The 22,713-nt window shown below is 35.3% G+C and overlaps 2 protein-coding genes across 2 annotated transcripts; both read right to left on the minus strand.

Moving 5' to 3' along the window:
* Nucleotides 1-1,580: 1,580 nt before the first annotated feature.
* On the minus strand, nt 1,581-16,379 carry LOC107807649 (protein BLISTER). Its single transcript, XM_016632071.2, has 13 exons — nt 15,906-16,379; nt 14,356-15,106; nt 13,669-14,192; nt 12,683-12,802; nt 12,006-12,071; nt 10,741-10,851; nt 9,773-9,849; nt 5,086-5,153; nt 3,841-3,954; nt 3,562-3,740; nt 3,354-3,422; nt 2,845-3,000; nt 1,581-2,164 (listed from the first exon to the last, which is right to left on the minus strand). The coding sequence occupies exons 1-13, from the start codon at nt 15,960-15,962 to the stop codon at nt 2,084-2,086; spliced, it is 2,373 nt and encodes a 790-aa protein (XP_016487557.1). The 5' UTR covers nt 15,963-16,379; the 3' UTR covers nt 1,581-2,083.
* Nucleotides 16,380-20,356: 3,977 nt separating this feature from the next.
* On the minus strand, nt 20,357-21,784 carry LOC107807650 (putative glutathione S-transferase). Its single transcript, XM_016632072.2, has 2 exons — nt 21,386-21,784; nt 20,357-20,777 (listed from the first exon to the last, which is right to left on the minus strand). The coding sequence occupies exons 1-2, from the start codon at nt 21,692-21,694 to the stop codon at nt 20,424-20,426; spliced, it is 663 nt and encodes a 220-aa protein (XP_016487558.1). The 5' UTR covers nt 21,695-21,784; the 3' UTR covers nt 20,357-20,423.
* Nucleotides 21,785-22,713: the final 929 nt, after the last annotated feature.

Genomic DNA, 22,713 nt, shown 5'->3' on the forward strand with positions numbered 1-22,713 from the left:
GTAAAGCCAATACTTTGACAATTTTGACATGAAAAGAGTGACAATTGAGTGCATGAAACAAATGAGACGATCTAAAACTTAAATTTTATGGGTTCAATTCATAAGATTTTATGTTTAAAGGTAAATTTTTATATACATATTAAAAAAAATAGATTTACATAAATTGAAACGAATGAAGTATAATTTTAATAAATATTTACACATAAATTTTATTTTGTGTCCAAAATATAGCGTTAAGATGAATTCCATACTACAAGGCTACATCCAATATTTCCAAAATCACATGTAAATCATTTATAGGAGGAGCGTGTGTGTGGGGTATTGAATTTTAGATCTCTTTTTGCCAGCTCTTTCTTACTGGGCCTACATTCTCGGCGGAAAACATGGTGCGCATATTTGACAATAAATCTTTCTTTGAATATACCTTTTTCGGCATTATAATACTATTCTCTCCGTTTACATGTATATATATGTGATACATTTTATTTTTGTTGGTCTAAAAGGAATAACATACTTTAAAATTTAAAAATAATTAGTTTTTTATTTTTATTTATCATTACGGAAAACTTTATAATCACACAAATATTATGTTATGTTAAAATCTCAAGTTTTAAAAAATTTATAGCCACATAAATATTATAAGTACATATTTAATTAAAAGTCTTCATTTTTTTTATATACGGTGTAAATTTAAACTATATCACTTAAATTAAAAGTTTGTTGAGTACTGGAGTATAGATTTTGCTCAGTGGTCACATATAGACTAAAGAAAAGCTCCACGCGTCCACAAATAATTTAGCAATTGGCCAAGATTATTTTTCTGACAGTTACGTACTATGAGGAAAATGTGCACTAGTACGAATATTGATGTTTACCAACAACATGAAGATTTTTTCTTCAAGTCAGCAGAGTGGTTTCAATTTTGTTCAGAAAATTCGAGTAGTTCAAGTGTGTTGGTCAAATATATACAGAAGCACCTAACATCTTCTTCTTCTTTTTTCATTCGGTGTTTAGTACTACTTTAAGCGCCGACTAATCCAAATTACACTAATTTAAAGGGAGGGGCGGAGGGATCGCTCCTTACCAATGGCAAATCCATACCCAAGACACTAACCTGATATCTCTAGTTAAGCATGGAGGAATACATATCATTCCACCATAAGCTTTGGTGGTGCAATTACAAATGCAGATTCAGGATTTGAACTACCACATCTCATTTAATTTAATAGGTTCAAAATTTATAATTTGTACATATTTAATGATTTTTTGAGTAAAAATATAAGGTTTGAGCGAAGGCTATGAGTTTAGCTTAAAAACCCATAGCTTATAATCCTCTGGGTGCAAAAGCACCTACCTACCACCACAAGGGATGTAAATAAGGTTGTGCACATTTGATCAAGCTTTCTGAAGAATTTTGTAATAATCTAGTTCTACTATCCCTGAAAGCAAGCTTCGTATGCATTTCGTTTTTAACCCCTCCACATGCAAGTAAATTTATAATTTGAACTTCCTTTCTGATGAATTAAACTTTATGCTAAGTTATGACTTGCAGCACATTAGCAATCTTGGTACTGAGCATGTTGAAAGAATTAACGAGATCATTCTTTTGATATATTCGGCTTTAGACCCAAAAACAAATACATCAGTACTAAGACAACACCAAAAGTTTTTAAAAAAAGAAAGATCATTTTGATCCTTTTCCTCCCTGTTCCCTATTAATTCACAAGTAAAACCATCTCCTAAATATAAGTATTAACAAACTTATCTTGAGTCTCTTCATAGTAGTTTTTCATCATCCCCTAACTTTTTCTGTAGCATTTCTCATCTCCAGTCTCTGTAGGGCGTTCGGTAGGTGGAAAAAATGGACAAAGGTTCTGATCTGTTGCCAAATCTGTGAAATTATCAAATATCACATCTTCTAAAATGCCTCCTAGAAGCAATTTGCTTCTTCTGGGAAAAAATGGGACTATGAACCATTAATAGTACACATAAACCATCTCCATCAGGCCACAAAAAATACAAGGCGTAGAGGAGAAAAGATGAACTTTTGATGGATAACACTTGTCTAACTCCATCATGGAAACTAAATAAGCTTGCTGGTTCTCCGCCTTGATGGTCCTCCAGGAAATAGCTTTATGATCCATCCCAAGACTCGTTCCACCACCTGATGCAAAAGAAGAAAGTATACTCAAAGACGAGGTAGCAAGTATGAAATTTAATTATAAGGAGATGAGGAGGCTAAATAGTGAGAATGGTTGACGCGCAAGAGAATGAACACCTGATAACCGGCTAGCAAGCTGTGTTACACTTTATTCCAAGATCTCAAAATGAAAACTTACAAAAGGCTAAAATTTGTTGGAGAAAGAGTGTTCAACTGGTTCGAGAAAACATAAAGCAACAGTCCTATAGGTGGATGTTTTAAGGCATCGCTGCGTCATAGCCATTCCTGTAACTAGCTAAGCTATGTTTGAACCTCTACAATTTGCAGATGTTTGAAAACTGATATCTGTATTTTATAATGTTTCTATATTTCTGACAGGTCGATAAAGCTACAACAGCTTACTCTTGAAGCATGGCTTAAAAAATAAAAACAAATCCAAGGGCACAATGGTGTTCCCTTTTTATTCAAAGGGTGCTCTGTGCCAACTTAAACTTCAAATTCTAAATACAGAGTGAGATAGAAGTACAAGTGTTAAAATTGATAGATGAAAGGAGAAACTAAATAACTTTAAGAGGATGGTATTTTACAGGCATACAGAAGCAGTTATATTTAAGTCATATGAATACAAAAAGGTTCATACAGTATCGTTATAGAATGAAAAGTTTCAAGGTACATAATATTACCTCATCACCTTCATCAGCATACGTGGTGCTGTCGTGCATGGATAGAGCATCTGGTTCCCTTGTTTGGTTGTTACCAGTTGCCATGCTTTGAGAAGTCAAAAGCTCTAATCTTTGTGTTTGAGCTTCAAGCTTTTGGGTCAAGTCCTTATTTAACTCCTTTACTCCGCAAGGAACAAAAGAAAAATCCACCACAAAGTGTAGAGAAAGAAAATTGTTAGTATCCACCTTTAAAATTGCACTTCCCAAAGCACTATATGAAGATTGAAAGATATTTGAGAAAACATGCGCAAGCATACTAGAGGGGCTGGCTTACAAAAGGAGACACACAACCAAAAATGGTACATTTGCAATTATACATCGGTGATTTATGTAGAAGCAACAGAAAGAGGAAAAGCGCAAAAGGATCCTAAAGTTAAGGTGAAAATATAATTTGACTCACATATTAGATCCAAAAAGGAAAAAAGTACTGAATGATATTACTAACAAGGATAGTGGCTTCATCAAAATACCTGCAATTTTGAGCACTGAGATGATTCCAGTGACAAGGCTTTCATCAACTCTTCTTTCTCCAAGGCTAACTGTAAGCATCCAAGTTGGAAGAAAATTGTTCAGATCTTTGGTATGGTAAAAATGCCTTAAAATATAAGCAGCTAGGCAGACAGGAAGTTGAGGGAGCAAAAATGATCTATCTCAAATATTTTATGCGAAGGAAGCTACCTCAGAAACCAAAGTATTGATGTTTTGGATCATCCTTATCTGATATGGAGGAATGGCCGTTGATAAACTTTCAAGACTGAGCTGGTCATTCTCAGGCAGATATGAAAAGGTCGGGCCCTCAGTACTGGGAGCTTCTAAGTTAGGGTCGTCCATGGTAGTATTTACGACTTTATCTTCACCTGAACCGATACAACACCATATAATTGAATCTTATGAAAATGTAAAAACAAACATAAAGAGACATTCTGAAGATGTATTGTGAAATCTGAAACCACATACGGAGATCCTCTGTTGAAGTCGATACATCTTTTTTACTAGGAATACTCCTGCTAACATCAAGTGATTTGCTATTACCAGAAGCTTTTCGTAGTTTCACCTGCAAGAGCTTCTTTTCTGTAGAGAGAAAGAAAAACAAGAAGATCTCAATACACGTATTGGAAACTGGTGGGGAAAGAAATGGCAACTCTATATCACTCTAAACCAAGTACAAGCAAAATCACTCAAGTTAAAAATAGGGGTCTCTAATAAACTGGCAAGGGAAGAGATGACACTTCAATTTTTCTCTAAACCAATTACAAGTAAAATCACTTGAACATTCCTTGATAATTTAATATTGCTCTAAATCAATTACAAGCAGAAAAACTCAAAAGACTCCAAATAGGTTCTTGGATAAAAATGGTAAATGCCTCTAACACCTGCAGCGTTTGTCCAAGCAGGCTCTGAGAGAACGATAAAGCTTTTAAATTTTCGAGGTTTGAGGATCAGATATCAGAAGAGGAATTAGTGTATAACTATATATATTTTAAAGCAAGACCAAGAGAGAAGAAAACTCAATCATTTGCTGGCACAGTCATAAAGAAATATCTTGAATTCTTGCATGATAAACTTACCAACCACTCAAAAAGAAACGCTCACATATTTCTTCTTGAATTTTCGTATCACACTAGAAGGCTAACTAACCAAATAAACAGTCAGAAAAGAAATCGTTCATTGTTTTAAAACATGTCGAATGGGTCTATTATTAATAGTCAGATCCAGCCCCTGCTCGGACTCTCCGGATGCCATTACTGTTTCAGCTTACAAGATAAGCATTTATGCAAGATCCAAACAAGACCTTCAAAACTGTATTCCCCAGTGGTTTATTACAGGAAAGTTTTTCTGCCGGTAGATAAACTCAACCTCCATAGCCAAGCAGCAAATGCATGGACCTACTTACTTCACTACAACAGTAAAATTATCACACACTTCCGAAATCTGTAATCCAGTTGGTAACAACAAAAGAGTATTAGGTAGTTATTTGATTATGATAGTTGACTTATATAATAGCTGATGTCACAGAATAACATTGTGAAATAGATTGTTTATATTGAGTCAAACTGCCATAGGAGGAAGCAAGAAGGTATTATCTATGTGAATTTTATTTAAGGCGGTGAAGAGGAGATGTATATCAATATAGCCACAGCTCATGTATTCCTACAAATGAAAACCACCTTGTTATCTAGCACACAGCCACTATCTTCTTACCTTCTTTTAGAGCATCAATTGTTGACAACAGATCCTGACGGTCCTTTTCAAGGCTAGTCATTTTCTTTCTGCAGAAAAACAAGAGAAAGTTGAATGAGATCAACACCCACATTTAATGCAATTTAGAAGTCAATGATTAAGGAAAAACGAGTCATATGCCACTCAAGTATTTATCCCATAGAATATGCATTTAGATGATTTATCTTTTTATAAACAAGATGAGATAGGCGCAAGTGGGAACAAGGAAAGCTGCTTTCTTTTTAAGAGGTATGGTTTGGAGCATATAATGTTACTTTTGGGTCTAGACATGAAACATATTTCTTCTTATCTTCAGAAGATGGATGTCAGGTCAAGGACCCCATATAATTAAGCTCCTGGATTTAGAATTATTTTGGTACTTTGGCAAATTGCCGTATATCGAAAGGAATCATAAGTATTCAGCAGTTGAGTGTAAGATATTCAGCGGTTTCCTAACTTATTCTAAGTCAATTATCTGAGTACAAATCAAAGTTGTTGAAATTTTAATCTTAGTAAAAAATAAGAATCCTCAAGGGAAAATGAGAGTTGGCAGCTAATAAACACATGTTTTCCTTAATATATTGGCGGAAATGTTACTTAATTTCTAGATTTTTCGTCAAACCTTTTCATCCTCTAATGTTGCTATTCTTAACTTTTCAAACAGTAACCTCTGTCCACTCTTGCAGAGTATTTGCTTTCATTCCTCAAGCCATATATCCTTATTACCATATACCTATAATCATCACAACAGCACTCTAAATCAGCCAACTAACTATTAACATCGAACTCCAAAATAAGTGAGTCAGATCAGATTTACTTAGTTTCTGGAGATCTGTCTTTATACCAGTTGCACATCTTTTCTATTAGTGAAAGCACAAGAAGTTCTCTGCAGCGCCAGCTTTCCAAAACATATGTATGGGGCGGACTTGCAGTGCAACAGGAAAAAAGCACCAGCATGATTCCATTGTTTAATAACTGGTATGCGATGTATTCCTATCATAGTAATTTCATTAAAATGATTCTGTTATCTAGTTTCCCTTAGATTTTATCCCAGTTATGATATCTTCTATGCTATCAATGATTTCCACCTGCATCTAACAAGAAACAACAAAACCACAAACCAATTTATGTTTTTGCTCCAAAAGGAAAAGATGCATCTCCACTCTCCAAAAGGGTGGGTCGTTCATGTGAGAAGGCACGGGAAAAAATAAGATTGATATTATTCTCATATGTTAAACATGATACAATGAGCCTTATATATATACATAACATGTCCTACTCCTAATATATATGGGATTAGGGTTACACAACTATTCTAACACTCCCCCCTCAAGCTGGTGCATATAAATCATATGTACCGAGCTTGTTACATATGTAGTTAATACGAGGACCAGTGAGAGACTTGGTGAAAATATCTGCAAGCTGATCATTCGACTTCACAAACTTTATAGCAATATCTCCCGAGAGTATCTTTTCTCTGGCAAAGTGACAGTCAATCTCAATGTGTTTAGTTCTCTCATGGAACACTGGATTTGACGCAATATGAAGAGCAACTTGATTATCACACACAAGTCCCATCTGACTAATCTCACCAAATTTTAACTCCTTGAGCAACTGTTTGATCCAAATTAGCTCACATGTCGCCATAGCCATTGCTCGATATTCTGCTTCTGCACTAGACCGAGCAACCACATTCTGTTTCTTGCTCTTCCACAATACCAAATTTCCTCCTACTAAGACACAATATTCAGAAGTAGAACGTCTATCAGAAGGTAATCCTGCCCAATCAGCATCTGAATATCCAACGATCTGCTCATGACCTTGATCCTCAAACAATAAACCTTTGCCTGGAGCTGATTTTATATACCGAAGAGTGCGAACAACTGCATCCCAATGACTAACATACGGAGAATCCATAAACTGACTCACAACACTCACAGGAAAGGAAATATCAGGTCTTGTCACTGTAAGGTAATTTAATTTACCAACCAACCTCCTATATCGCAGGATCGCTAAGAGGCTCCCCCTATCTTGGCAGAAGTTTAGAATTCGGATCCATCGGAGTGTCAACAGGTCTACAACCTGTCATTCCTATCTCCTCAAGAATATCTAAGGCATACTTCCGTTGTGAGATCACAATACCTGAGCTGGACTAAGCGACCTCAATACCCAGAAAATACTTTAGTTTGCCCAGATCCTTAGTCTGAAAGTGTTGAAAGAGATGTTGCTTCAATTTAGTAATACCATCCTGGTCATTGCCGGTAATAACAATGTCGTCAACATAGACCACCAGATAAATACAGAGACTCGAAGCAGAATGCCGATAGAATACAGAGTGACCAGCTTCACTCTGAGACATGCCAAATTCTTGCATAACTGTGCTGAACTTACCAAACCAGGCTCGAGGAGTCTGCTTTAGACCATAAAGTGACTGGCGCAAGCGACATACAAGGCCACGAGACCCCCCCTGAGCAACAAACCCAGGTGGTTGCTCCATATAAACTTCATCCTCAAGGTCACCGTGTAAAAAAGCATTCTTAATGTCCAGCTGATAGAGTGGCCAATGGCGAACAGTAGCCATGGATAGAAAAAGGCGGACTGATGCTATCTTAGCTACCGGAGATAAGGTATCACTGTAATCGAGCCCAAATATCTGAGTATATCCCTTGGCAACAAGACGAGCCTTAAGACGATCAACCTTACCATCCGGACCAACCTTGACTGCATACACCCAACAGTAGATTTACCTGAAGGAAGAGGGACGAGCTCCCAAGTACCACTCGTATGTAAAGCAGATATCTCGTCAATCATAGCATGTCGCCATATTGGATGAGACAATGCTTCACCTGTAGACTTAGGGATGGAAACAGAGGACAAAGAAGATAGAAAAGCATAATAGGGTGATGACAAACGATGATAACTTAAACCGACATAATGGAGATTAGGATTAAGGGTGGTCCGTATACCTTTCCGAGGTGCAATCGGTGTACTAGGAAGAGACAAGTCCGCAGTAGGAGCAGGGTCAGGTGCAGGACGTGAATCAGCTGGGCCTGATGCTGGGTGCGAACGACGATAATATGTCAAGAATGGTGTTCCTGTGGCAGGGAGTGTAGGAGGAGCCACACTAGACTCCCCAACGGTTGGAATGGGTAAGACTTCTGTTGCGGAAGGTGAAGCATTATCTCATCTAGGATGGCGACAAGCTATGATTGACGAGATGTCTGCTTTACATACGAGTGGTACTTGGGAGCTCGTCCCTCTTCCTTCAGGTAAATCTACTAATGGGTGCATGCAGTCAAGGTTGGTCCGGATGGTAAGGTTGATCATCTTAAGGCTCGTCTTGTTGCCAAGGGATATACTCAGATATTTGGGTTCGATTACAGTGATATCTTCTCTCCCGTGGCTAAGATAGCATTAGTCCGCGTTGGAATGGGTAAGACTTCTGTGGCGGAAGGTGAAGCATTGTCTCATCCTGGATGGCGACAGGCTATGATTGACAAGATGTCTGCTTTACATACGAGTGGTACTTGGGAGCTCGTCCCTCTTCCTTCAGGTAAATCTACTGTTGGTTGTCATTGGGTGTATGCAGTCAAGGTTGGTCCGGATGGTAAGGTTGATCGTCTTAAGGCTCGTCTTGTTGCCAAGGGATATACTCAGATATTTGGGCTCGATTACAGTGATACCTTCTCTCCCGTGGCTAAGATAGCATCAGTCCGCCTTTTTTGTTAAATGATCTTGAACTCCTTGACCTTTACACCACAACTCGACAGACGAAGCCCAAGCTAAGTAGTTTGAACTTCCCATTAAAGGTTCTGAGGTAATCATAACACCGGAACTGCCAGAACCCGGGTTTTTAGACCCGAAAGCATCGACTCCCAAAGACATCGTTGGATTATCACCAAATAACAGAAAGAATCAACTGACAACTTGCTAAAACAGACGAAGGAAACACTGTTTTTTGCCGGAAAATTACTGTAGTTGCCGGAAAAAGTCAGTGTAGTCGCCAGAAAAAACTCAAAGTGGTCGGAATCAAACGAAAAAGGTATGGATAGACTCAGAATTACTAGGCGATCCGACTGTCCAACTGGAAGTTTTCAAAAAATGGCCGGAACACTGCTCACACGCCGGCGCGTGGGTCAGATCTCGCCGGAAAGTTTCTGGCGCATGAGGGCGCGTGTACGTGAGTTTTCGGGTGGGGTTTACTGGGGTTTGGTCGCCGGAGCCTGAGGAGTCTTGTGGTGGTGTTGGTTTTTTTTGCATGCACCAACAGAAATTGAGGTGATTACGGGCAGCCTTCTAAGTCGTCGGAAAATTGCACGGCGACGAGGTCTTTCTTCCCGGAAGTCGCTGGAATGATGCACAACGATAGATTTCTCACTAAAGCTCTGATACCATGTGAGAAGGCACGAGAGAAAATATGATTGATATTATTCTCATATGTTAAACATAATACAATGAGCCCTATATATATACATAACATGTCCTACTCCTAACACATATGGGATTAGGGTTACATAACTATTCTAACAGTTCAAAAAGGACAAGGCAAGGATAATGAAGAGATGGGAGGAGGGGATGAACAAATATAGCGAAAGATGACAATGACCAGATCAGAGTTCGGAATGAAAATTATGGCCTAGACGTGTTCACAGGAAAGCTTTGAGCATACCTGAAAGAAGATATTTCAGCTTGTGATTTCTCCAATTCCCTCTCCAGTTTAAGCTCATTAGATCTCAGACGAAGTGCCTACAAGATTGTTTAGTCAAAGTTATTATCCCGGAGTGGAGTAAATTATCATATATCAGAAAAACAAATTATCGCACTTAATCATCAATTCTGAAGAAAAGAAAACTAGAGAAGGCACAATTACAAAAAAGAGAGAAGACAGTCCCAAAATTCTAACATCAACAGGAAATATAATCAAATAAGAAACATGAGCAACCGTATGCACTGATCCAAAGGAAAAATAAAATAGACAACAAAGATTGGACATATAAATAACCCAAGTCAGCATTGTGATCCAAGCCAATTTAAATTTCATTTTTAAACCATAAGAAGAAGGGATGAAAGATCGCATACCACCCTAGTATTACATGTGACAACATTTATCAAAAACTAAGTTTTACATGTGACAGACATTGAAAAGATACCTCGGTGGAGGACTTAGCAGATTGGAAACAAAAAGTTCAAGACAAATGTAATTCCCTTGCAGAATTCTGGACAATTGATGAAGAAAAGCTAAATTCTTTGCATATGACCAATGCATTGTTATGAGGCTACCATATGAGTTCTCAGATAGCCTCACCCTACACTTTTAAAGTGATATATCAGGTGACTCCGCATAACATGTGTTGGCTAAAGATTTTACCAAAAAAGAAACCATATATACAACAGACTTTATTGGCTACACTCACAAAGCTAAGTTGCTTTCAAGTTTCAAGTCCACAAACGTGAATATCAATAGGAACTAAACACTATTTAAGTGGAATACAGATTCTCTTTTGAAAAAAAAGGGTATGTCTGTCTTCTAAAAGTATAACTCAGTAGTTTTATTTAATGTTTAAATTCATTTTAAATTCTCCGTAAGGGCTTCGTGAAGGAGTTGGGTCAACATCAGGCAATCCCATGGTTGGTTACCTTCTCTTCCAATCCAATCACTTCAGAAGCCAATAACCTCGCACGTTCATCTGCAGCATTACATTCCAGTTGTACGTTTGCATATTCCATTTTCACAGCTTCAAGTTCAACCTACTTACATTAGATGCAACAAATAGAAAATCAATAACCTCCAAGATTATGGTAAGAATCAAGTCCATTACTATGAATAGCTAAAATGCATAAGGCTATGTTAGTACAAATTTAGGTTGCCAGATATCTGAACTAATCTCATTATGAGAAACCAGTTCATTCCACAATTCCAATTCCAAAAACATTCTCCTAATAGGATCGCCGATGTATCCTTTACTATAGAGTTAAGATGAATGAACACATTCTTCAATAGGCATTAACATAAGAAATACGGTTCAAATTGTACCCATTTACAAAATTTGTATCTGGAAAACCATTCAACATCATTTCTAAAAACTCTTGAACCTTGCTGAATACTTCATGACGCCCCCTCAAAAGAAAAAACAGAAGAAAGAGGGGTGACCAAGAACTATGGTTCATGACCAAGTTTTTAATGTCAAAAATATATGTATAAAGGGCAGCCCCATGCACAAAGTATCCTGCGTTCACGCAGGGTCTAGGGAAGGGCCGCATCCCAAGAGGTTTGATGTAGGAAGCCTACCCTAATACAAGCATCAGTGATTGATTCTACGGCTTGAACCAATGACCTATGTATAAGAAATAAAAATGTAAATCACTACAATTTATCAAGAAAACAAAAATCATTAGTGCGACGTACTTAGAGAAGAAAAATCGTTGGATCCTTCAACATACTATCAACTCTCCAGATCTATCAAATAATTATTGGTAATCAGGTGCTTCATATGTCACTCATTTATGAGAGTCGAAATAAGTTATGCAACCCAACAGGAGAAAAAAATAAAAAAATGAAGAATGGAAGATCCAAACAACCAAATTTATTTGTACTCTTTAGAAACAACGGAACAAATTTACCCTAACTTTCCGCAACATTTTTGTTATTCTACCACTTTTAAGATGTCATATCAACAATAGCAAAGCAAATAGGTTGTTTCACTTGGTCGATCAACTTGAAAATGCACCCAATTCACTAACACTTTTAATAAAATCAGTGGCAGACACTAACACCCAATACCACCAATTCACAATTTTAGCTATGTTGTGCAATGTAATTCAAAGTGTCAACATCAAAAAGGAAAACACAGATCAGCTAATACAGCAATAATTGGGAGTAAGTAAGCAAGATTTGTACAAACCAGTTGTGCTTTAATTTCCGCCTGCAAGTTTTCTATGTCGCCCTTTAATTGGGTAACAAAACTGCCCTGCAAAAGAAAATTAAGCAACTGATTAGAGTAAGAAAAATTCTTTCTTTTAATTTATCAACAAAATTTCCAAGAATGTTAGACATGTGAAAACAATACTTAATGCAACAAATGTAACTGGTGTTACACAAGCGAACCCTCAAGGAGAAGACTGGACTACTTGTTGCTACACGTTCAGGTTGTTAATCACTTGTGTACCGAATCATTTTGGAATACAGTAGTCAATGTTGGCTATAGTTAAGCATGCGAAGTTCAGCAGGTGTTTCAGAAGAAGAAAAAGAAGATGTAGATCATGGGATGTAGCCCTTTTAGCTATCATGCGGGTTCTTTGGGGAGTAAGGAACCAAAGATCCTTCAAGGAAAATGATTTATACAAATGAAGGCCTATATTGTGTTTCTTAGGTTTTTCAGTGCACCCATGAAGTTCATACTAGTAAAGATGATTTAGGTGTTATTTATAGCAAATCATAACTTTGTGTAGAAGTTTCCACCACGTTAATGAAATAATTACTACTCCTTCTATTCCATTTTATGTGACACTGTTACCTTTTCAAGTGTCTGTCTATGTATTCAGCCAATCTGTTTAATATATATGAACAGATAATGTGTACCTGTTGGTTATAACTCTCTGTCAGGGCTGAATTTTCAGCAGCTAGAGACTCTGCCAGAGCTCGTGAAGCCTCAAGAGCACGTTGCGAAGAGAACTTCTCTTGTGTTAAATCTTCAATATGCTGTCAAAATGCAAAAGTAAACATCATACAAGTATTTAACAATTTAATACCCTGATGCAAAATCCTACAACCCTGAGAGTTATGCAATCACGTATGGTCCCTATTATCCTCGCTCACTGCACCTCGATGTAAATGCAAGAGACCATTCTTAATCTTGCCAGTTTCTCTAACCAAGCACTTGAAGTGTGCTCTTGTACTGACAAACATTCAACAGGAGAAATGACTAACAGATGGAAATGTGAATATTCTCGTTCTAGTAAACAAAGGATCTTTTTAAGATTTGAGTGAAAGAAACGTGATTAGCCAGTGTTCACTTCACATCAGAGCATATTTATTAAGATATTTAACATGTTAAATTAATTTACTTCTTTCAGCTTAATCTCTACACAATCACTGTCTTTTCCAAGTGCATGTACTACAATATAAATTTAAATCGATTTAACTAACGCAGACCTCAAGGTTAGCGGCAGTATTCTACCTTACTAACATTTTTTGCGTCGCGTTCAATTTTACCGAGCCACCATCCACTATATTTTATAATGAAACTTTTTTAGTCTTCATATTTCAATGTGAAAGACTCAAAATCTTGCATTCAATTCACAGAATCTGGATCATCTAAGACTATATAGGAAATTTGGTAGCTCAACTTCGGCAGTTCTCTTCAAGACGCATCACACAACTGGCAAGTGGACGGCTTTATTATTAGTGCAACGTTCTCACTACTAAGAATAATTTTCAACAGCAGAGTGCTTTTCATATATTAGCCATCACATAGCAGTATCTTCAAACTAAATTTTGACTTCGAAGACATACTGACCTAAATTTATCACTTCTAAAGCAAGGGAAACAAATGCCAAAAAAAAAACCTGTTCTAAAGCTGCAAAATCTTCATTCTGTTTTTTTGCATTAAACTGATAATGGTTGTCCATGTTGCCCGTGTCTTTCTCAGTATGATGATTCAACTTATCAGACCCATTAGCAGAAAAAGTTGAAGAGTTCATCATGTTCCTGGAGTTGGACAATTCCAAAGTGTCCGTGGGATGAACCTTCGGGTCAAATCTGTCTGCAGAAACTGATTCAGTTGGAGAAGAGGATATAGCAGGAACTTTTGAAATGTTGATGGAATCAAGGAAAGATGGACGAGATCTCCTCCCAACAGTGGGTGGAGGCAATTTTGAATAACTAGAAGAACTTCTTGCTTCAGAACTGATGCCATCATATTTAGAATCAGATGGCCAAGAAGATGAATTGTTGGTCATATAAAAACCGGAGCTGCTAAACTGGCCATACCCAGTATCAGAAACCATAGAACTATTAGCTTCCACAGCACTGTCCTTTTGCCCAACTTGCAAAGAAAAATTTGTGCTGCTGGTTGCAGGGTGCATATAATCTATAAAGAAAAAAGGGGGGAATAGATGTCAGATTATGCAACCCCAAGTGATTAACTGAATAAATGAATAGCATATATGCAATGAGGTTTGCTAGGTAAAGGGAAATCAGAATACAAGGGATAAAAGGAAGTTAAAGCAAAATTTAACATACCACAAAATTACCTTCATATGACGAGGAAGTCAATCTACTAGCCAAACGATCCATATAACCTGGTTTTTCTTGCAGATGAGGACCAAGGGAATATTCAGGTGAAATCCTAGCAGGTGCAGAATGAGAAGTACCAGTATCTATTACAGAAAGATCCTTTCTGCTGTTTTCCTCTGGTATGCTTTTACCCAGACCATCATGAGTAAACTGACTGGAAATTTTATTGTAACTGGGGGCTGATGACTGAAAATTAGCTGTAGAATGACTAGTCTTAAATCCAAATCCAACACTTCCTAAGGCTCCATAATTTTCCGTCTTTTCAGAGGAATCATAACCATCGCTGAATTGTTTACACAACTTTAGATTTTCATCACCCTTAAGCACTTTATCTCCAGAATGAGATGACACTGAGATGGAAGAATCAAAACCATTATTGTTTCCACTAACAGTAGAAGAAGCGCTAGCATCATTGTCATTGTTGTATAAACTATGAGTTGAACTAGCATTAGCATCATAGGAAGAAGCTAAACTACTCTTCTGGGCAAGATCAGGATTCATGAAATCATGCTTAACATCTGCTCGAGGTAACTCTAAAAATGCTCTACCAACTGCATCAGATGTACCAGCCCCACGAGAGTCAGTGATTCTTGTGGGTTCATTTTCCAGAGGCTGATTCTCAAAGCCTCCATCCGAATTGTGAGGTTGATTGTTGGAAGTAGACTTTTTAGACCTCTGTGCTGCTCTTTGTTTACGAAACTCCTCTAGCTGCAAATGATACAAAATAAATAATTAAAAGATCATAGAAACATTGCACCAAAATTTTAATATAAAAAAACCATTCTGATACTCCAACCAAATATTCACCAAAATCAACACTCCCCATCACACATCGTTGCTATTGCTAATCAAGGCATTACGAATAGGCATATTCTTTCTCAAAAGAATAGGCACAAGGGAAAACAGAAACTACAGAGGCAAACACTATTCTGCAAATGGTCACCCTATCTAAAAGATAATGCGCATGTGAGATTACATTACAGAGGCAAACGCTATTCTGCAAATGGTCACCCTATCTAAAAGATAATGCGCATGTGAGATTACATTATTACAAATAGGATAGGTATCGAGAAGATCCCATTGATCTTAATTGAAATTCAGATCATTAAGGCTCAAAGTTCGTTATCACCTTTACATGTTGTAGCAGGTAACCTGCCTTATTCTCAAGATTACGAATGCCATTTTTATGGAGGGTTACTGGTAGATATCATTTGAGTGACCCGATAGTATAAAAAGTTGCACTGTCGTGCATATAAGTTAAACTCATACAAAATCAACATTTCTGATAGCAATTCACGCATACCACAAATCGTAATCAGTTCATTAACATTATTCAGAACAAACATTAAGCAAAAGATAACATAAAAAACTGATCAAACAAACAGTAAGAATATCCTTAACTACAATGACTCATTATTTTCCGCCAATCTAGTAATTCAACACATAAATGAATCAATAAATACAAAAGCAATCAAATTAAAACTTTCTAAAATGTTCGAATTCGTACCTTCTTTTTCCCAGCTTGCAAATGCTCTTGCTTACGCAGCACCTGAGCCGACGCCATTAAATCCGAAATCTCAATCAACAAAACTAGAAAAAAAATCACTTAAATCATTGTCGAAAACCCTAAAATAATTATCAGGCTGTCCTCTAAAACACAGATCAATTAGCAATGTAAGTGAATCTGTAAATCAATTGGTGCACGAATGGAAATAAATATAGAATTGAATTGCCGTTTACAAGTATTTAATGGGAGAAAATTGGTAAATTTTGAAAGATTGAGGAGGAAAATGAATCCTAAATTCGATTAAAAGGAATCCATAAATTGGATCGGAGAGGAAGAAAATAGAGGGAGAACGGCTCTCTTTTTTTTTTTTTTTTTTTTGTAAATTTGATTTTGGAGCAAGATCTCTCTTTCGCTCTCTTCTCTCTTATTTTTTTTTTCAATCTCTCTCTCATTAATTTCCCTTATTTTATGTTTATTCTCTTTCTCATTTATGTGGTAAACATACCCAAAAGCTCATATATATATATATATATATATATATATATATATATATATATATATATATATATATATATATTCCTTTGAAGTTTTTGGGATTGAGACATATACACCTTTAGGAATCATTTAGTTCAAAGACAAATTATAGATGGATTAGTAATACAAAAAATAATTGAATAACTTTTGAAATATTAACGAAGCATTTGATTAAAACTTTGAACATAAGAAGCGTGGTTCTGCATATTAGACATAGGAAAGAAAAAAAAATCTAGTCTGAAGTGACGAGGTAATTTTGTCATCGTAGTACTACTTTCTGTAATGTTATTCCGTATTACAGAAAATAATCTATAAATTTTGTATAGCTTATGCTTGTATTAATCATACAAAAAAAGCGAAATACAATTATTATTTATGGTAAAATTTATACTATAATTGTTATGCAACCAAACAACGTAATATACCGAAACTTACACGAAAACAATTTGTATATTAGTTATGCTCCTAATTATGTGTTTTTGTTTGACCAATTAGACAGCGATAAAAACTGACGTAATAAAAGCTTCTTTTTCCATGAAATATATCTTGGTTTTGTATGTGACAGTGACTCGAAGTCGAAACACTATGTTCCTATTAACTTAACAGAGTATTCATATAGGGATTGCAGCATTGCTGATTAACGACTGAACAAGACAAAATGGATACACACAATTCATATAGAGAATGAAGCGTAGTTAATGAAGAGAGTTGGTCGAGGTTTTACTGTTAAAGAAATCTCCTTATGGTGATGTGCTGACATCTTATACATAATTAACTAGTATTACTACCCGCGCGATGCACGGACTTTATTAAAGAATATTAATCATATCAAACATTTATGATCTGATTTGTTTGTATACATTTTAACAAAATTGTAGTTATCGTCTTATCTCAATGTAAGTACCCTTATAATAAAAATATGTAACTAAATTAAATAATCATATAATCATCGAATAACTCTTGGATGATACTAAAATATCATACTCCTTTCTTTTCAATTTATCTGGCAGTATTCGAGTTAGTAAAAAATAAGAAAGACTTTTAAAACTTGTGGTCTAAAATAAACCATAAATATTTATATGCCTACAAATCAATTCATTAAGGGGTAAAGTATACATTCTACTAACAAAATTATTTCTAAGTAAGGAAAGGTGACATTCTTTTTTAGACTGACTAAAAAGGAAAAAAGTGCCGCATAATTGAAACGGGTGAAATAATTATATAGTTTGTGCTCCACAATTCTAAAAATATAACACGATTCTACACAGATTAGAATATATTATAATTTAATGAATCTAAAAAATGCTTGATTTTCTATTTTTATAATTTTATTTGTTATTTGATCATCATTGTCATCATAATCATTGTTAGAACCTTTAATTTTGTCCTCGTAATGAAGATCATAAAGTTTTTCTTTTGTAAAGAGAAGTATATTTAGAGCCTTGGGGTTTGCTCCCTTTCAAGGTCTCAAGTTCGAAACCCACTGGGTGCAAACAATTTCTGAGGGCCATCGAACTGGGTAAAACCTGAATTAACCGTGGTGCACTTGCAGAAAACTCCTTGCCGAGGGCCTGTGCACCTCCGGGATTAGTCGGGGCTCGAAGAGACTTGGACACCCGATGCAAATCAAAAAAAGAAATAGTCTCATATGAGAAAAATAATGTTATGGCTTTTAATAATTAAAAAATAATGTGAAAATTATCTTTGACTGAATTAGAAGGTATTTTCAACTTATTTTTTGATAGATTCTTAATTCAGTAACTCGATTTATTGGTCTTACTTATTTAGTTATTTTATGAAATCTTATAGCTCTCAATTAGCTATGTGGATTGTAAATAGTGATGTTATATTCTTACTTTTATGTGTGTGTATATATATATAGATTCAAAAATTTATCTTTGAATACAATTTTAATTTATTACATAGTCTAACATATATTATCTTAAAATTATCAAGTGGCTTTTTATTAGCTTGCCACTTGGCATAATCTCAAACTACTCAATTCAAAATATCTATTAAAAATTCTTAGTAAATTTTGTGCTAATTTCTATTATATTTGATTCTAAATATTATTAGACTTTATCCTAAATCTTATTAGATTTTGTCCTAAAAGTCCCACATGGCTTAATATCGTTGTCAACTACTCTATTTATTGATATATCAACAATATTTTTAAGTATTATCTGTTTACTTAATTTTATCAAATAAATTTAAATTGTGAATATAATCATATTATATCTATTCTCCTCTTTATAAATTAATTTATGTTCATCAAAATTTTAATTTTTTTCGCATTTAGTGTTTATGTATAATACAAATATTATTGTATTGTTTTTCTAAATGGATGAGCTTGAATTAATTCAAAGAGTAAGCATAGAAGTTGTTTTTATTATTTATTGTATATTATAAATCTACTAATAAGCATCATAGTTATTATTTTGTATTATTTTTTATGAGCAATTAAATTAAATTCTCCTTCCCCTTTGTATTCTTATCCTTTTATTATATATCTACACTAAATTTAGAGGGAAAGAATGTCATCTATTTATCAGTTTTATCAATGTTATTAGGAAATGACATAAGTTTGCACCGTTGAATTGAAGTAGACTCTTCCTAATGAAGGTCCAATTGGATGAAAATTTTGAGATTGTATTTTCTTTTAATTTGTTCCGCAAGTAGAAGTAGTTTCTTAGCAATTAGCGCAATGGTAAAAATAGCAGTGTAGAGGATTTCTGCCAAAGGTCTTGAATGAATTAGCCCAAAGAAGAAAAAGAAGAAGATCCAAAAAAGTTGCTACTATTAAACTCAATAGAATGAGAAGAATAATACCCAAATTGGATTAATAAAGGAAAAATAGGCAAAATAAAACTTACCTTACTACTGAATATATACTCCCTTCGTTGATCACATTAGAAGAATTCTCTCACAGATTTTCGTTGTTAAAATACTGCAAAAATACAAAACAAACAAAACCTACTTAGAAGTAAATTAATTAAAATTGAAATGCAGAACCTGCACTTTTTGAATAAAAAAAGAGCACCATTTAGAGTCGCACAAATTACAAATTTTAATCCATGTAGTTTAATCATTCCTAATACATTATGAGTTTTAATGAGAATATTCTCAAGATCTTCTTCTACCTTGACTCTTCTATCCTCATCGGAGTTATCAACTTCTGTTACTTGAATGTTTCCTGCCTTGCTAGACTTTAATGCTTCATGTACATATCCACGGAAATTGTTTTTCGAAGGTTCTATCCTCGAGCAGAATACTTCAAGAAAGTTGTTCGTGCACCCCCGGTCATACACATTGATCCTGTTATCTCCTCTTAGTCCTCTACGACGAAAGTTCTCGTATGTGGTATATAAGAAAACAAACAAAATCACGAATGGGGAAAAAACAAAGAAAAAGAGCATATTGATATGAATTTAATTTTCTGATCTGCAGTTGACAACCTCAAAAAATTTAATCTTATGAAAAGTTAATTCTTGTTGTAAACTGAAGCTAATCCGAATTAAATTATACATTGACATAAGAGGTGTAAAAGACTAACCTGATTTCGACATATGAGATACAAATGGAAGAGGATTGTCAATTCAATTCAACTATACGTTTTTTCTAATTCAATATATGCAAGAGGAGAAATTCAGTTACTTTTTAAAAGGAAGGGGAGTGGAGGGAAGTGGGAGTAGTTGGTGGTTTTTATTGGTAGTTTCTATTGCTTGAATTTTGAAAAAAAAGAAGTGTAATTCAGTTAGTTTTTAAAAGGAAGGGGAGTGGAAGAAGTGGGAGTAGTTGGTGGGATTGTCCAAATTTTTTTACATGTGTCATTCTATTGTTCTGTTATTTGGTTTCATGAGGTGCTTTTGTCTTCTGCTTTTAATTATAGATAGATTTGACAATTACACATAACGAAATGGATACCGAAAATTCATATATAGAGATTAAAGCATAGTTGATTGAGTCAACATATGAGAAATCTCCTTATGGAGATGCTAACATCTTGTCCCTAGCATTCTTCATATACACAAACATCTCATCACGATCAGGGAGATTTGCTTTGATGGCTGGAACTTCTTTGAAATTCTTGATCCATGTGTTGAGACGAGGAAAATTTTGAGAATCAAGTAACTTAACTCCCACAATATCTTCTATAATCTCCATCCATTGAGCATACCCTCCAAAGGCTATGTCCACAAGCCCAATATTTTCACCACCAAATAACTTCTTTTCTCCCAAAGCATTTTCCTCTATAGTTTTAAGCATTTCCAAGCTCTCTTTTATGGCATTTTCTTGCTTCTCTCCAGTGTTGCAAAACACATTCCAGGTGTTATACGACTGCAGCACAAATTAACATCCTTTGTCAAGCATTTGAAAGGAAAGAAAGAGAAACTAAGGCATTTATTTCTGTATTTTAGGTCTCCTAGCTTGTATAAAAAGGGGTGAAATTGTGATTTTCTTTTCCATATTAACAATCGATATCAAAGCTCATTCACCTGACTAGTTCAGATTTTAGCCAGCAAATTGAAAGATTCTCGTTCTCGAAACTCAAATTCCAAACCTTTAGTTAAAAATAGAGGAATCTCAATCATCTCATCGCACCCTGGATAGTAGGGAATTACAATTTTGCTAAATAAAGTATAAAAGGAGAAGAATATAGATCTTAATAACATCATACCTTATTTTTAACATATATATTTTTATATTAATACTACACCCTTATCTTTAACATATTAACTATCGATATTCAAAGCTCATTGGCCTGACTAATTCATATTTCAGCCAGTAAATCGAAAGATTCTCACTCTCAAAACTCAAATCCGACTCCAAACCTTTAGTAAAAGATAGAGGAATCTCAATTATCTCATCGCACCTGGATAGTATGAAATTACAATTTTGCTAAAGAAAGTAGAAGGAAAAGAACGTAGATCTTAATAACATCATACCTTATCGTCAACATATTTAGCCCAAAACCGAGCCACGGCTCTGTTGTAAGGGTCAGCCGAAAGTAATGGATTCAGTGGCCATGTCTCGTCGATGTATTCGACGATGACCAGGGATTCACAGACTGACTTTTCACCATGGATTAGCACAGGAACTTTCTTGTGAATTGGATTGTATTTCAGAAGCAAAGGACTTTTGTTGGACATGTCTTCAGTTATGTATTCGTAAGTTATTTCCTTTAGCTTTAGTGCCCAAATAACTCTGTATGTGAAAAAACTGAAAGGAGTCCCTATTAACTTCACTGTTTCCATTTCAAAATCTGGATTCAGTAGAAAATTGAAGAATGAAAAGCTCACTTGTTGTAGTATTTATGTGTATTTCTTAGGGAGCAATATTGCAACTTCCAAGTTTCAAGATAAGTTTTATTTCACTTTCACTCTTGTTTAAAAAACTTTGGTCAATGTTTGTTGTTGACTTCTTTCCTTCTTAATTAGTTGAAGTTATATACTAAATTAGGCTAAAATGGTCCAAAAATACTCTGAACGCTTTGGGCCAAACTCGCACGATTTTCCCCAAAAAGTATCACACCATTAAGAGTTGAATTTTTTTTTCCATGTGAGACTTTGTTCACATACACCCAACAATCTCCCTTGAACTAAGTTCCACATGACCCATCACCATTTATGGGCTAATTTGGAGATTAACTGTCTGCAACCCACATGATCCGAGTATTTATGATCATGGAAGCCCAAAGGCTGTGTATGCGTCTTCAAAGCTACGGGTAAAGGTCATAAACCTCGTAGACGGCCAAAGGCACTAAGCCGGACCCTCACGCCACACTCTGTCATCTTCATAGTCCCGCCAAACCATTGGCTCTAATATTAATTATTAGGCTAAAACGGTCCAAAGATACTCTTAACATGGTGTGATATTGTCCGATTTGGACCAAGCTCGCACGATTTTCCCCAAAAGTCTAACTCCTGATACCTTAACCTCTTTCTTTATATACAGTAGTAATTTGAATAAATATATACTATATCTGATAAGGATTTGGAATAATTATTAGCAATTAGATGAATAGGTACGTTGTTGTCATCTTTATAGTAAAGTAAAGGAAAAGTCTATTGAGATATTTCATTAAAAAATTAAAGGTGACCTCGATGCAATAAACTATACATTTTCTTATCTTTCATTTATCAAAAGTCTTGCTAGAATAGCTGCCACAATGATCTTAAAACAAAAAATATTCGTCCTGGTAGATATGTGGAGTATATTAATAATTTCATCAACTAATCCCTTTAATTTACTGAACGCATGACCTTTAGGAAAC

This window comes from Nicotiana tabacum, chromosome 20, assembly GCF_000715075.1.
Source record: "Nicotiana tabacum cultivar K326 chromosome 20, ASM71507v2, whole genome shotgun sequence".
Classification (NCBI taxonomy): domain Eukaryota; kingdom Viridiplantae; phylum Streptophyta; class Magnoliopsida; order Solanales; family Solanaceae; genus Nicotiana; species Nicotiana tabacum.